The 16,138-nt window shown below is 35.5% G+C and overlaps 1 protein-coding gene across 1 annotated transcript in view; it reads right to left on the bottom strand.

Annotated features, from left to right (window-relative positions):
* Positions 1 to 5,451: 5,451 nt before the first annotated feature.
* LOC149177613 (uncharacterized) overlaps positions 5,452 to 16,138 on the bottom strand; it is a 382,857-nt gene continuing 372,170 nt past the window's right edge. Inside the window, exon 12 of the mRNA XM_089423439.1 lies at positions 5,452 to 5,835. Coding sequence (XP_089279565.1) covers positions 5,675 to 5,835 — 161 coding nt within the window. The 3' untranslated portion in view covers positions 5,452 to 5,674. The remainder of the gene's footprint in view (positions 5,836 to 16,138) is intronic.

The raw sequence follows: 16,138 nt of genomic DNA, 5'->3' as shown, positions 1-16,138 counted from the left end.
GACACCTTCTAGGAGATCAAGGTTGTCATTGATAACGTAACGAGGAGACTACAGTGAAGACTAAGTTAAGATTGTTAGGGCTCATTGAAGACGAAATTGGGAGTCGTGAAGTATAACCAAAATATATCTTGACGAAGTAAAGTAAGGGTTGGAGCACAAGAGGTTGGAGCATCGAAAATACAAGGCCGGTGCCTTGGAAGATAGGATTGGATCCCTAGAGGATCGAAGTCCTCAAGAAACCACGTCGGAGCCTGAACCAGATATAGGGTTGGAGCCCTTGAGGTTGGTGCCTCAAAATTGAGAAAGGTTGGAGCCTTGGAAGTCCAATTCGGTGCTTGGCACATTACAGGTTGGAGCCTGGGGAATTGAAGATTAGTGTCTTCATCTAGGGTTGGAGCCCTACATATATTTTACTTGATTTATTAAAGAAATTAATAAAAGAATATATTCTTATTTTTCATTTTGTCTTCTAAATGTAAGTGATCTAACTGGTAAAAGTAACAGTTGAAAAGAAATATTGATTCACCCCCCCCAGTATTTCCAACATCATCATCAATAAAAAACCACTAGCATCAAGTCATCCATCCTCTCTCTGACATCATGCAAACTGGGTGCATATGTCACATCCAAAATCTCTAAAATTATAATTTCATAGCTCCAAAGGAAACGGCTTTGGCCCATAATATGTATAAGCCCTTCCCAAAAGGTCTCACTTGGTCATCATCAGCAAATCATCATCCATATTGAAACATCCATTAAGTACAACATAAATCCAACCTCGAGATCTTTTGTGGGTTCATAGGGTATAATAACTATGGAAGTAATGTCCCAACTCCGAAGCTCAACATCCAAGGTGATGGAGGAAGAGGATGAAATCATATATGTTGTTCAACCATCACATGGCCCAACATCCCTCAAAAATTTTGCAATGACCAACCCAAAAATTCTTTGGTGGAATCACGTGTGGGTTGGATGTTCTCTTTGAAGTGTTGAAGAAGCATGCTCTGATCCGTCAAGGGATGGCCAATGAAACCTAAATTAAACACCTACAACAACCCATGGAATCAAGTGAGATCATCATCAAAGGTACCTCAAACCATAAATGTATCAGTGGGCCATGTTTAATGGGAAAGGAATTAAAGTACATCACACAAGCCTCATTTTAAAACTTCCTTCCAACTTAAGACTTTTAAACAAGTTACCCCACTTAAGTATGGGATGGTTTTCAAAGATCCCTATTAGGTGCTTCCAACCTCAAGGGGAGGAAGAATTCCCAGGTTGACCATCAATCAAAAGGTGTAAATGAAAGATTGAAATGGTTTGGTGTTTGAATTCATGGAATATGCCACTATTATGTACCATCTATGCAACCAAATGTCCTTGAGATAATGATATAAAGAGGGAGTGATTATGGGACTTGAGTTACCCCTTTCCTCTGCCTATATTTATGACCTCTTGAGTGCACTTTTTTCTTCAATAATATTCTTTTCTTTGCATGGATAGCTTGGTTTACAAACTTCAATGGATGCATTAAATGCCCCATTAAGATGTAGCAATTAATTACTCATCAATGTTGCGACATTCAAATGTTCCTTTTATTTAAATAGGTCATGATATGCCAGGAATTAGGTGAGGGCTAGTGAGGGGGGTAGAGATTAGGCTCGACTTTTGTCCACACACTTTCACTTTGTCCCAACCATATTTTTCCTTTTAATATTTGTCTTTCAATGTGGCTACATAGGCTTTCAAATTTCTTTCATTTACATCAACCTCTTAGGGCTAAGTTTTGGAACAATACTCAAAGACATGACACACAAGGGAAATCGAGGAATGTGAGCAATATGAAATCAACCTGAATAGGGGAGATGGGACAAGGGAAAGGGCAGAAAGTGGTATTTATGGATTATCATGGACATGCAACATCAATCAAGGCCTTTTATTCATGTGTCTCGTAAATAGTTGACTATGGGTAGGAGATAACCACAAAGGTGAAGTAGGGGAATATTGATATAGTCAAACACAGTCAATCATCCAATTTAACCCATGATCCACACTAGAATGCCTTAAACCATTAAATGAAATCACTTGATACAAGAATGGTTAGTTTACCTCATATTTGAAGACCCACCTTCATCGAATAAGCTAGTCAAATGAAAGGAATAACTAATTGAAGAGTGGTTATATGTGGATCAAAGTGGGGATGTTGGTCAGAAAGCTAGATCAAATGCGGGGCGAGGGGTTTTATCAGAGGGTTGCCCTCAATCTGGTGGGTAATAGAGTCGATATGTCTTATAAATCTCATTGATGTCAAAAATTATTTCAGATATAAGATCTAATTCACATGACTAAAATCTCTTAATTTCCAAAATTTTGTAGCTCCAGATATGACACTAGCCACCAAAGGATGTCTCGTCATAAGTGTTGCAATACAAAGCATAAATGAATAAATATTACATGACACTTTTTCCTTTTATTGTAACAAAAAAAAATTAAAATGCAACATTCCTTAAGTATAAACTACTCCCCCTTAAAAGTGCAAAATATACATGTATTGAATGTTTAAACATGCTTTTACTGATAAAGGTAAAAAAATTAACACTTTCCATGTAGCTAGAACATGGGACGTTGTTGAAAAATAGAAAGAAAGACAATAGGAAAAAAAGACTTATTTATACTTCAAAAGGCAACTTTTTGAAAGAAAAATGGGTGTTTGTTCTTATTTTTGTCAAGAGGGTTTGTCTATTTAATGAAGAGGTGGTAGTAATATTCCACCAATCAATGTTCAATTCCCCTTTGTATTACTTGAATTTTGACTCTACTACAAGATTGTCAATATGAAAATATTTTTATAATGTCATATAATTCAAGAAGATGCTTATGCCACCTCAAATAAGATAAGATAAAATCTAACATTTTGGTCCATGCAATATCATGGAAATATCAAGTTTTTTCTCTATATTTTTAATGTCTCTTAAATTGTACAAACTTTTTACTAACTCCCCTACATGTCAATCAATCTAATTATGTATTTTTCAATGTAGTGTGCCTCTTGTACAACTTAACAGTGTATAGTCTACCACCATAAATTAAAGATAAAACAAACACTAAATTCAACCACCACAAAGTTATGATATTTTCTTATATAAAAGTAGAACATCATTTTTTATGATAAAAAATAATATAAAAAATACCAATATTAATATGGTGATATTAGAATCAATGGAGAAAAGAGAAGATACAACTCACCACTAAGAATCTCATTATCCACATGTCAATTTGGCAGCTCAATGACAGATTCCAATCATTGGACTAGATTCCTCTCTCTGAGAGAACCAATTTTGACTTTTGAAGCACTAGATTTGGACAAGGGAAAGTGTATTTTGAAGTGAAGACCGCAATGTCACATTTGATCAGGTTGGCCCTAAAATAAAATTGGACACCCTTGGAAGCCTTTAAATACAAGTTAGGTGACCCACATTTGGACATCAACATCAAGCAACTTCTTCCTCTCTCTTCTTTGGATTGGTTCATACAGGTCTGAAATTACAAGGTTCAAAGCTCACAATGTGATTAGGGTTTTTGGGTTCTAGCTGCAGGGTTGACACAGGAATTTTTTGGCTACAACCGCACACATCCAGGCCTATCTATGCCACTAGAAAGCTTCAACCACACGCGTCACTCTCCCTCCATGAGACTGGGACTTAGGGTTTCATTTTTACAAGTGACCGTAGTTGACCACAGATTAGGAGTTCAATATTGTTGTTGGGATCATATTTATGGATATTGTCTAGTGAAATTTTTGCTAGATAGTTTTGTATTGGCTCATTGTACTCTCTGCTAAACATTTTATAAAAATCTAATATAAGAATAATTATAAAGGGTTTTCCCCCTTGTGGGGTTTTTCCCTAGTCTTTGACCAAATCTGTGCCTCTTGTTGATGTTGTTGATTGTCTCTTATTGTCATTACATTATTGTTCTATCTCCAATTACTATTGATTGATGAAAATAATTAATTGCTATTGAAAGATTGCTAATTGAAGAATTGAATTAGGTTAAAGTAATTGACACCACATAGAACAGTATTAAAACTAACAGGACAAGGGGTTTGATATACCTTATAAATCTCATTGATGTTAAAATTTATTTCAAATGTAAAATCCAATTGACATGATAAATCTTTCTTGATGGTCAAATTTTAGTGGCTCCAAATATGATACTAGCCACCAAAGGATCTCTAAATACAAATGCTACAATGTAAAGAAAAAATGAATTAATATTACATGTCTTCTTTTCTTTTTATTGTAACTAAAAATTTTAAAATACAAGGTTCTTTAAGTATAAGCTATTTTTTTAAAAGTGAAAAAATATACATTTACTAAATGTTTAAAAATGTTTTTATAGCTAAAATTGAAAAAAATAACACTTTACATGTATCTAGAACATGGGATATTCGTGTTTATGTAACTCTAGACAAATGATGAAATTAAAGTACCAAATAAATTTTTTTTTTGACAAATAGAACATTGAAATTAAATCATAATGTCCTTATTAATTATAATAAAATTTGTTAACCCACAAATATCTAAAAATCGATTTAGAAAATAAATAAACAATAAAATTGATACTTCACTCTTACATGCACATTTTTTCACTTTAGTATAATGAAAAATTGCAATAGATACTTCACTTTTACATGCACATACTTTTATTTTTGTATAATAGAAAATGCAAATAACTTATTAAGAATTACATAATTCAACAATAAACTAAAGATAAATTGTAAATCTGGTTTCTATTCATTTTTTTTTGTCATTGCTTCAAAAACTTTATGAAGTTTCGTTAACTAAAAATATAAATGCATTTTAATTATATAAAACAAAACTATTTGAATTTTATTACTTTCAAAATATTACATATTTCTTATAAAATCTTATTTTGTACGCTAATTATATGGCAGATGAGGAAATAGTTATTCAATTATTCAAAAGTAAAAAGGAATTTATAAAATCTTATTAACTTTTGTAGGCCAATTATATGGCAGATGAGGAAATAGTTATTCAATTATTCAAAAATAAAAAGTAAAAGGAAAAATTCTCTGTAAACTTCTCAATAGTAAACTTTTCAAAAAACTAATGGACTTTTATTCGTATTTTTTTGTCACGTGGCTTGTCCATTTAGCAAAGAGGAGGTGGTGATATAACAATCACTATTGTTCGATTTCTCTTTCTATTACATGAGTTTTGACTCTATAAAGAGATTGTGAATCTGAACGATTTTTTCAAAAAATTCAGAAAGACGATTATACCACCTAAAGTAAGATAGAATCTAAGATGCTTTATCCATACAATATATTGGAGATGTAAAGTATTCTCTATATTTACTTGTCTCATAAACTACACCAACTTTTTCATAATTCCTTTCCATGTCAATCAATCAACCTACTTTTGTATTACTCAATGTAATGTGCCCTATGGTGTGTAGTCTATCACCATAAATTAAAGATAAAACATGTATTAGATTCAACCACCACAAAATTATGGTATTTTCCTTTTACTTACATAAAAATCGAGCAACATTATTGATGATCAAAGATAGAATTAGGAAATATTAATATCAATATGGTGATAGACTTTAATGGGAAAAGAGAAGATACAACTGCCCACTAAGAATCTCATTACGGACAAGGATTTGAATATGTCTTATGAATCTTATTAATGTCAAACATTATTTCTGATGTAAGACCCAATTCAGATGATTCTAAAATCTCTCTTAATTGCCAAATTTTTGTGGCTCCAAATATGACACTAGCCACCAAAGGATGTCTAAGTACAAATGCTGCAATACAAAGCACAGCACAGAATAAATATTACATGCATTGTTTTTCTTTTATCTTAACTAAGCACAGCATAGATGAATAAATATTACATGTTTTTTTTTCCTTTTATTGTAACTAAAAATTGAAAATATAGAATGCTTAATTATAAACTACTTTCCATGAAAAGTGTAAAATATAGTTAAAAATGCATTTATACTTAAAGTTGAAAAAAAAAATATTTTAACTAAGCACAGCATAGATGAATAAACATTACATGCCTTCTTTTCCTTTTATTGTAACTAAAAATTGAAAATATAGAATTCTTAATTATAAACTCCTTTCCATGAAAAGTGTAAAAATATAGTTAAAAATCCATTTATACCTAAAGTTGAAAAAAATTTATTTTAACTAAGCACAACATAGATGAATAAATATTACATGTCTTTTATTGTAACTAAAAATTGAAAATATAGAATTCTTAATTCTAAACTACTTTCCATGAAAAGTGTAAAAATATAGTTAAAAATGCATTTATACCTAAAGTTGAAAAAAAAATATTTTAACTAAGCACACATAGATGAATAAATATTACATGCCTTCTTTTCCTTTTATTGTAACTAAAAATTGAAAATATACAATTCTTAATTATAAACTACTTTCCATGAAAAGTGTAAAAATATAGTTAAAAATGCATTTATACCTAAAGTTGAAAAAACATTAGTGCTTCGCATGTAGCAATGATATGAAGATATTGCATAAGCATGTGAGAAAAGATCAATGTGTGAGCATGTTATGCATCATTTCTTCATTTCCATGTTTTTAAGAGACTCAATATCTGAAGTCAAATTTCACTCAAAATAATTATCTTGATAACCAAAGATTTATCTAATTCATGAGCAAACCTATAGAATATTATCTTGCTTGAGCCTATCAAATCACCATGGCCCTCATTTAGTGTTAGTATTGTTTCTAATCGCCCTCATTTAGTGTTATTATTGTTTCTATTCGATAGAAAAATGTAACATGGTGCCCTCTTTAGATGGGCTAGTCTTCTTGAAAGAAATGGATGCTCTTGGAAAACACAAGGATGCACAATATATGGGTGATTTTTTCATTAAAGCCATGTTGAAGCCTTAGATTTCTGTTGCTCCAATGTGGGGGATACCAACCGGTTCGGACCTTAAGAAAGCTCCTTTTCCATTTAAAGTGGTGGCTCCGACTGGGGATGATGGGACCAGTTTCCCAATGTGGGTTTTAAAATGAGAGTGGGTGGTTTTCAAGTGATTGCAATAGAATAATGATAACTAAATGACCTATTCTATCATGCAAATCTCTAGCTAACTTAATCTAATATAAACCTGGGTATTTCTGTGTGATATGCGATCTAAAAAGATATATGTTTAACATGTGATAATAAAGATCAATCACGCATAAAACAAAGGTGATAACATATAAAGATAATTTCTTTGACTAAATAGTTAGTCAAAGAAATGTATAAACTATATCGCATATATCTGATGATTCATATATGAAAATAAACAATTTCAGCTAGGCATCATACAGTAGTGCAATTAACGCTTAACAGAAAGAACATATCTCATATACAATTCATGAAAATAAAGTGTTATCACTAATTAAACAAAAACAGAACTAATCATACAAGATAGAAGTACCATATATGTGAAGTTCTACTCATTTGACTAATGACATAGATCAACTTCTTTCTTCAAATCAAATTATCTTCCAAGTATACAATAGTGCATCAACAAAGGAAAGTAGTCTGATATTTAAAAGAAATGATCATGTTCCATAATTTCACCAAAGCATTCACAAACTTACAAAAGTGCATTCTTTGCAAATGTTTTTGATAAAATTCTGGACCCTTCTCTAAATGCATGAGAAGGGTATAAATAATATTCTAACTAATGTTCAAAAATATATTATACAAAAATTTGAGGAGGTTGTAAACAACCTTCCTCCTAACTAGTTAACTAACTCCAAAAATAAAAGTGACTTGATCAGCAGAGGTTGTGATAATGATTTTTGTCTGCTAGCTTGTCTTTTAAATCGCATATATCAGCCATCAGTTTGACTTGAGGAGGTGCCCCAAACTGTGTTCTGACCTGTCCTGCAAAAATTGCATCTGTGAGAGGTGGCAACATCCGTTGAGTTGAATGGAGTGAGCAATTAAGGGTCATGATTTGGCTGTGTGGCTTGACAAGGTATTGCCAATACGCCTCCTAGTCAGTCTTTGCTATCTTTGTGATTGCTTCCCTTTGGATTTCCGCTCTTTCCTTCCATCTTTTATGCAAGTCATTTAGATCAAGCAGTTCTTTCAGGTTGCCTTCCTTCACCAGGTTGGTGGCAAACAAAGTGTGGTTTACTGCCTTTACTATGTTCTTTGACACCTCGGCCGCTCTTTCCACTGCTAATTCAACTTGTTTGATCCTCACATCCCAATCCATGAATAGAATGTTTGCATGTGTCTCTTCGATCTCATACAGATTAGCTTTCCTTCCCTCTTATGTTTCTTGCCATTCGATGAATTCTGAGATTCTTGTGTTTAGATCAGTAAATTCAGTTCTTTGGTCAATCACTTTATCCGTTAGCTGGTCACTGGTGATTAGATAAGGAGCGATATGTGACATCTTTTGGAAAAATTGTTCTTGTTGTTTTAATAAGACAGAATTTAGCTCTAAAGCCTCTTTGATGAATTCCTCAACAATAGGAGCATCCTTATATCTTTCCATGGCTTGTTGCAAGTCTTGGAGTTGCATGTTTTTGGCCGATATGTTCGCTTCATGGCTTATCTTCAACACCTCCATGCTCTGTTGCAATTGGCCAGTTGCTCAGCAGCTTGCCTGTTCACACTTGCCTTCTCTGTTTCAAGCTGTTGATCGAGCTATGAAATCTTCTCTTTCTTTTCCTTCAACAAAATAGATATCTCAGTAGCTTTATCCATGGTGGCCGTTGCATATGCCCCTGTAAATTGTGACAGTCTGGTCAAGTTTTCGACTGGATTGGAGGGAATGTCCTTCCAGACTATGTCCATCGGTTCATTCTCAAGTGGGATTTCGGGTGTCTCTACCCTCCTTTTTCTTTGTCTTCTTACTACAACCTTGTGCAGCGGGCTGTAGAACACATCTAGAGGAGGGATTTCAGTCACCTTTAAGACAATTTCTGATGTGGGCAAAGTGGGAATGATTTCAGTCTGCTGAGACATTGTCGCTTGCTCATCCATCGGTTTAGACTCTGTATTTTTCTGAATATGCAGAGGAGTTTGATACTCCATGGTTTCCTGGGTATTTGTTGTCTTCAAAGTGTTTTGTAGTTTTTTATTGAATTGGTCCCACTCCTGTTCCAAACTGTTGTTTTTTTATGTCAGAACCGATATCTCTAGGTGGGTTGCTCATACCCTGCTTTTCAGCTGACCTCCTACTGGATTCAGTTGTATTCTCGGTGTCTTGGGCCCTCCCTATATCCAATGTTTTCCCTGTATCCATTTGAGACTCTATGTGAGAATTAGGTCCCTCGTTGTTGACAGTCACACTGGGTGTAGGCTTGTCCTCGATTTTTAACAAATGCATGGAATTATTTCGAGCCTTTTGTTTCTGAACTCTTGAAAGCTTCCAAAATCTTCAGGACTCAGATTTTCCCTTGCCCACTCGAACGCTTGTTCGAAGGATTCAGCTGACTGTAAAAGGTCTTCAGAATTATTAGCCTCATGATTATAAGGCTTGATCTTTACTGCAGTAGTAATGTTATGTGTTATTTTGTCTGGATCGAATTGCCTTTTCAGCAAAGTATGGAGCCTGAGGCTTTCTAGGCTTACTAACTCTTTGGTTGCATGGTTAAAATTTGCTAATGAAAAGGAATCGCACCGAATAGGAAAAGGTGGCCATAATAACTTCTTGCTTTCTTTCAGGACTTTGGTCAAGCCTTTTCCCACAGTCTGGTGGGTTATTTCTCTTGCTAATAATTTATCAGAGACATACAAAGGGAGGACATGCGGGTCCGCTATACTGCCAAAAACCCTGATGTATGTAAACCATTCTTCAACAAAATACTTGCCCACTACTAGAAGGTCTGTAGCAGCTTCTTTAGAAAACCTGGGGGTTTTCTTATTAAAAATTAATTGATGCAATGGAAAAATAATGGCATGGCATAGTTTATAGAAATGAGGTATGTAATGGGATTCCCAAATCTGTTTATGGCTGAGATAGATAGGGTAGGGGTCCTGTTGAAAATAGCAACAATAAATTATAAAAATAGAATCCGGAAATTCCAATTTAATTTGTCCTTGAATTAAATTGTGAATTAAAATCAAATTTAGTCTTAACAGCTACTTGGAAATAATTAATTAAGTTATTTTGACTTAATTAATTGGAGAAATTCAAGTTAGAAGTCTTTATGAAGTCATGCAAGAGTTATCCCTTAAATTAAGGAGATAAGCCTTAAATTAAGGAGATAAAATTGAGTTATATTTGAGTTGTAATTAGTTAACTCAGTTTACTGAGTTAAGTCCAGTTAAATTAGTTCCAAATTGTTTGAGGAACTAATAGAGAGTTAACAGTCAGTTGATGCATGCATGCACTCAACTAGTGTACTCCAGTTAATTAAAGATTCCCTCATCAAAAACTCATGCATGTCTATTCTGAGAAAGACCCAGTTGAGATTAAAGACAAGGATAGTGTACTATCAATTGCATGTGTTTTCCTATAAAGAAAACTCATGCCTGCAGAAGGAATCATTCCTTGAGGATTGCACAACTCAGGTAGTGTGTGAGATCAGGTGATCATCCACTAGGTAGATGAGTTTTCCACTTGGTTGAAGGAGAATCATCCCAGAGGAACAGCGCAAGGAAATAGGAGCTTGGAGGGCAGAGAGGAAGGCTTGTGAGAAGCCAGAATTGTCTGTGAGGATTATACTGAGAGCTGGCTAGTTGTGAGAGCTAAGGCTTTGTATAATTCTAATGTATTTCCACCTTGTATGATAATACAGATGGTGGGGTTTTTCGTTGAGGCTTTCCCCAAAGTATTTTCTTGTGTATTGTGCGATTGATTCTTCTTCTTTTGGTTATATTGTTTAGCTCAATATTTAAGCTTCCGCAAATTGATAGTAGAAGTAGGTTATAGTATTTTGTTTTGATGTTTATTGCATTATCGGGTTAACCTACAATCAGATTTTCTACATAGGTCTCAGAGTGAGAGTTGTAGAGAATTTGTAGAATTTCTACTTGGTATCAGAGCTAAGTTTATCGGAGCTATGAACAGTATACGGAGAAGAGAATTCAAAGTTTGAAGTTCGTGGTTACAGGTGCAAATCGAATTCTTATCATACTTCAAGGTTGGCCAATGGCGTTCTATGGCTTGAGACTCGAGTATGCCTTGGAAGGTAGCTTGAATTACATAGCATGGAAAGATAGAATGGAGGTTGTAGTAGAAGACAATGGCGTGAAGGATTTCATTGATCAAGAAATCCCAAAGCCAACGTCAACTAATGCACAAGAGTTGGCTAAGTGGAAGAAGTGTGTGGCAAAGGCGAGACGGATCATCCTTGAGTGAGTTCGAGACCATATTGTCTTGAGTCTCCATGGGAAGGATACTCCATTTTCAATGTGGAAGACATTGAGGGACCTCTACCAGAACAATAGCGACCAGAGGAAATTGGTGCTCAAGGATAAGCTTCGAAGAAACAAGATGGAGAAGGGCGATATTATTTCCACATATCTGAAAAAGCTCACCACATGCAGAGATGAGCTTGGCAGTGTGGGAATAACTATTGTCAATGATGATATGGTGAGCCTCACTCTCCTTGGCCTTCCAAAGAGATGGAATAGCTACCAAGACTCTGTGAATGGAAGGGAGAAACTATCGGATTGGAAACGACTGTGGTCAAATCTCATGTAGGAGGAGATCAGGAGAAGCACACGAGATGGTTCTTCATCCAAGGATGATGATGAAGAAAATTTGGCCTTAGCAAGTAAGGCAAGGAAAGGGAAGGGGAAGGCTTCCCATTCCAAATCGAATTCTTTTCATGAAGGGAAGAAGGGTGACAAGTCTAAAGTGAGATGCTTTAATTGTCACAAGATGGGACATTATGCGACTAATTTCCCATCGAAGAAGTCCAAGAAGGAATCCTCGAAAGGATCAGAAGGTGAGGCATTAGCCTCTCAGTTCGAAATGGACTTTACCTTCATCGCATGCATGGTGTCATCGATGATGGGTTGTGTCTGGTATCTTGACAGTGGAGCCTCATTCCAATGACCGGTGATAAAATTTTATTCAGTGCCTTGGAAGAGAAAGACCTCAAGATGCACATAGAGATGGGTGACAACGGAAGGTATAGTGTTTCAGGAGTGGGCACGGTTGCTTTTCAGAGGGAGCATGGAGCTCCTATCACCTTCACAAATGTGAAGTATGTGCCTGAAATGAAGAAGAACTTGGTATTGGTCGCGATGTTAGAGGACAAAGGCTACAATCTTGTCTTCAGTAAGGGAAAGGTTTTCTGTAGACATATCACCACGAGACAGGTGAAACAGATCGGTTCACGAGTTAAGAACCTGTATGCTCTTGAGGTTCAAGATGCATGCAAAACCTTGAGGAGCAACGCAAATGTTAGAGACTTGGTGGTTGAGAGGGAGAGTAAATTACCTCTCAACATGCAACCCCAGAAGAAGTCTCAGACAATTGTGGAGGAGCCACAATTGGAGAAGCAGAGAGGAGACCAAGTGAAGAGATCCACTCATGCAGATACCTCCATTAGGGGGGGATTTCGATCCAAGTGGGCAGAGGGATCACATGCAGCCATACCTCCAGGTGTGAGGTGGGGCGATCTGAAGTGATAGTCCCATGAAGGCTGAAATTGGGCAGGGTCCATTGAGAGGTTTTATCTCATGGATCGTACCTTGCTATGGGAGCCCAAAGTACATAGTAGCGGGAGGAATCAATGGGATTGATGCAGTCAAAGATCAAAGTGACAGAGGCTAGAGCAGTCAGATACTGAAGAGCGCAGAGAAGGATTGACAACAGTGCATAAAGACAGAGACAGCAGAAGTGCAAAGTTTTCAGTTGACAGAGGCAATAGCAGTGAGAGACTTTGATGACAGATGCATCATATTGATTTAGTTGGATGTTTTTTTTGTTTCTAGAGTTACTAAAGCAACAACACTAGAGAGAAGTGTTGCATGCATAACATTCCAAAGGTTCACGATCGGGACTGAGTTGAATTACTTTCTTGTTGAGAGGGAGTGTTGAAAATAGCAACAATAAATGATAAAAATAGAATCCAGAAATTCCAATTTAATTTGTCCTTGAATTAAATCGTGCATTAAAAATCAAATTTAGTCTTAACAGCTACTTGAAATAATTAATTAAGTTATTTTGAGTTAATTAGTTGGAGAAATTCAAGTTAGAAGTCTTTCTAAAGTCATGCAAGAGTTATCCCTTAAATTAAGGACATAAGCCTTAAATTAAGGAAATAAAATTGAGTTATATTTGAGTTGTAATTAGTTAACTCAATTTCCTGAGTTAAGTCCAGTTAAATTAGTTCCAAACTGTTTGAGGAACTAATAGAGTTAACAGTCAGTTGATGCATGCATGCACTCAACTAGTTTACTCCAGTTAATTGAAGATTTCCTCGTCAGAAACTCATGCATGTCTATTCTGAGAAAGACCTAGTTGAGATTAAATACAAGGACAATGTACAATCAGTTGCATGTGTTTTCCTATAAAGAAAACTCATGCATGTAGAAGGAATCGTTCCTTGAGGATTGCGTAGTTCAAACAGTGTGTGAGATTAGGTGATCATCCACTGGGTAGATGAGTTTTCCACTTGGTTGAAGGAGAATCATCCCAGAGGAACAACACAAGGAAATAAGAGCTTGGAGGGCAGAGAGGAAGGATTGTGAGAAGCCAAGATTGCATGTGAGCATCTGTGAGGATTGTATTGAGAGTTGGCTAGTTGTGAGAGCTAAGGCTTTGTATAATTCTGATGTATTTCCACCTTGTATGATAATACAGATAGTGGGGTTTTTAGCTGAGGCTTTCCCCAAAGTATTTTCATGTGTATTGTGCGATTGATTCTTTTTCTTTTGGTTATATTGTTCAGCTCGATCCTTAAGCTGCCGCAAATTGATAGTAGAAGTAGGTTATAGTATTTTGCTTTGATGTATATTGCATTATCGGGTTAACCTACAGTCAGATTTTCTACATAGGTCTCAGAGCGAGATTTGTAGAGAATTTGCAGAATTTCTACAGGTCCTGCAAGGTCCATTTTCAACCCATGATCAGAAATTTAGTGCAGAAACAGATGGCATCCATGATGTACGCACTGAAATAGAATGGAGGAAGGTTCTCTGCAAAGGAGGATCTCTTCTGACGATACTCAGTGATGACAATGGCTAGGTTATTAGATAGGATAGTGGCCCAATTCATAATGTGGGAATTGACACAGGCATCAATCAAAGGAATCCATTCTATGGAAAACTTAGCATTATTAGGTAATCTGTATAGCCTACATAACATAGTAACTACATAGTTGTAGGGGTTAGCCAAAGAGGCTATAGGATACATACCTGTTTTATCAAATTTGAACTTGTTCTCCAATACCCTCCAACCCTGGATCATCTTGAAAGGTTCTTCGTTCTTCTTTGCAAAGTTGGCGAGGTATGAGCTGTCATATATGTCCTAAGGGTCAGGTATATGGTACATTTGCTTCAAGTCTTCAGCTTTGAATGACCCCATGAGTTCCATTCTCGAGTTTCTGAATTGCCTGTCTTCAATAGTGAGGTTTTCCACCACCCATCTAACCATATCAGTATATGGGAGTATTTTTGCTCTCGCTCCTATTCTGTGAAGGAAAGAACAAGCGGCATCTTTGAATTGGACTCCTCAAGGTTTTATTGAGTCAGTTGTTGCCTTTACTACAGTAACTCTGGGACACTCATTCTCAAGCCTGTTGTATATGACCTCCCATGTTGTTGCTCCCCCATCGACGTTGCAGACCGTATCAAAGAATATAGGAGACATTTCTAATAGCTCAGAGTCTGTAATGCTCTATTTTTTTTTTTTTTGCATCACCTTCCACAATGACATGTCTTTTGAAGCTCGCCTGAAATGGAATAGATATATCAGCACAGACGATATAAGGAAATTAAGGCTGAAAGCTCTCTAAAATGACTTCGAATCGTGGGAGGATTTCAAATGAGATATTCAGCATTAACTAGCCATAACTTGAAACATCATTACTTCTCCTTGGGCTGCTAAACATTAATTACCATGTCAAACCATCCATTAACATAATTACTTCCCACGCTTGGTGCTTTATTCGTGCATCGCAACTTTTAAACGATGTAATATAGCATTGCATGTTTATAATGCGAAATGTGATTGCGATTATCGCAATATCACATTTCACAAATCGTTAAAGGATGACACAATGGCAAGGCTTATTTATTTGTGATTTCTGCAAAGTGTGATTGTGAATTCTCAAGGTGTTTTGATCAGAATATCACAGCAGGAGGGTTGATCGCATATCGCAATTCGGGATTACTTAAATGTGTTCGGATGAAAAAAATGTGAAATGCGATTTGCGATAAGGATCCTAAACTTGGGTTGCTTTGTGAGAGTTTTCAAGGCAATCTCTTAGAGTTAGGACTTATTTTTTAAAGACTAAAAATTTAAAAGGGTCTCCATTTATATGTCTAATATTAGCTATTACTACATATAAATGGGGGGGGGGTTGTTACATAGTACAACAATTGGTGATTCACTTGGGAGAACCAATTATCTCTGATGGTTTTCTGAAATTTCTAGAACTTTCAAAATTAGAAGAGTTATAGGAATAATAATTACATGAGTTATAAACTAAACAACATTTCTCTGGAATCATAATCACTTACTCAACTTGTTTATTCAACTACTTTGCTCTTGTAGTGATAAAAATATAAATGTTTGCATCAGTCAATATTAAGATTTTAAAGAGATATAGCAGGTGTCTTCCACATATTAGTTTTTATTGTTTACTCATTTATCACAGATAGAGCCTCTGCTGCCAGCAGGCGTTTATAGCCTCGACAAGGTTATCTTTTAACCAACAATGATTCATTGTCCCATCTGAAGCAATTTTCAAAATTCAAAATGATATTCACTTGCTTTCAATCTGATTTGGATCTTGTCCTTTTTTCTTTTTTATATAATCTTTCTTTTTAAGTTCCTTAAAAGACATTGTCTAAGCTTGGTAACCTAATAATGACAATTTCATTCACTGATTGTAACTAAACTGAACAAGCTGGCTCTTGATGAGACCCCTTGTCTTTTGATT

This window comes from Pinus tabuliformis, chromosome 4_1 (genome assembly GCF_031772625.1).
Source record: "Pinus tabuliformis cultivar Carrire ecotype Pingquan chromosome 4_1, CPIR1, whole genome shotgun sequence".
Taxonomy (NCBI): Eukaryota; Viridiplantae; Streptophyta; class Pinopsida; order Pinales; family Pinaceae; genus Pinus; species Pinus tabuliformis.
Note: the sequence above shows the minus strand (reverse complement) of the source record. Positions and strands in the feature narration are given on the sequence as shown.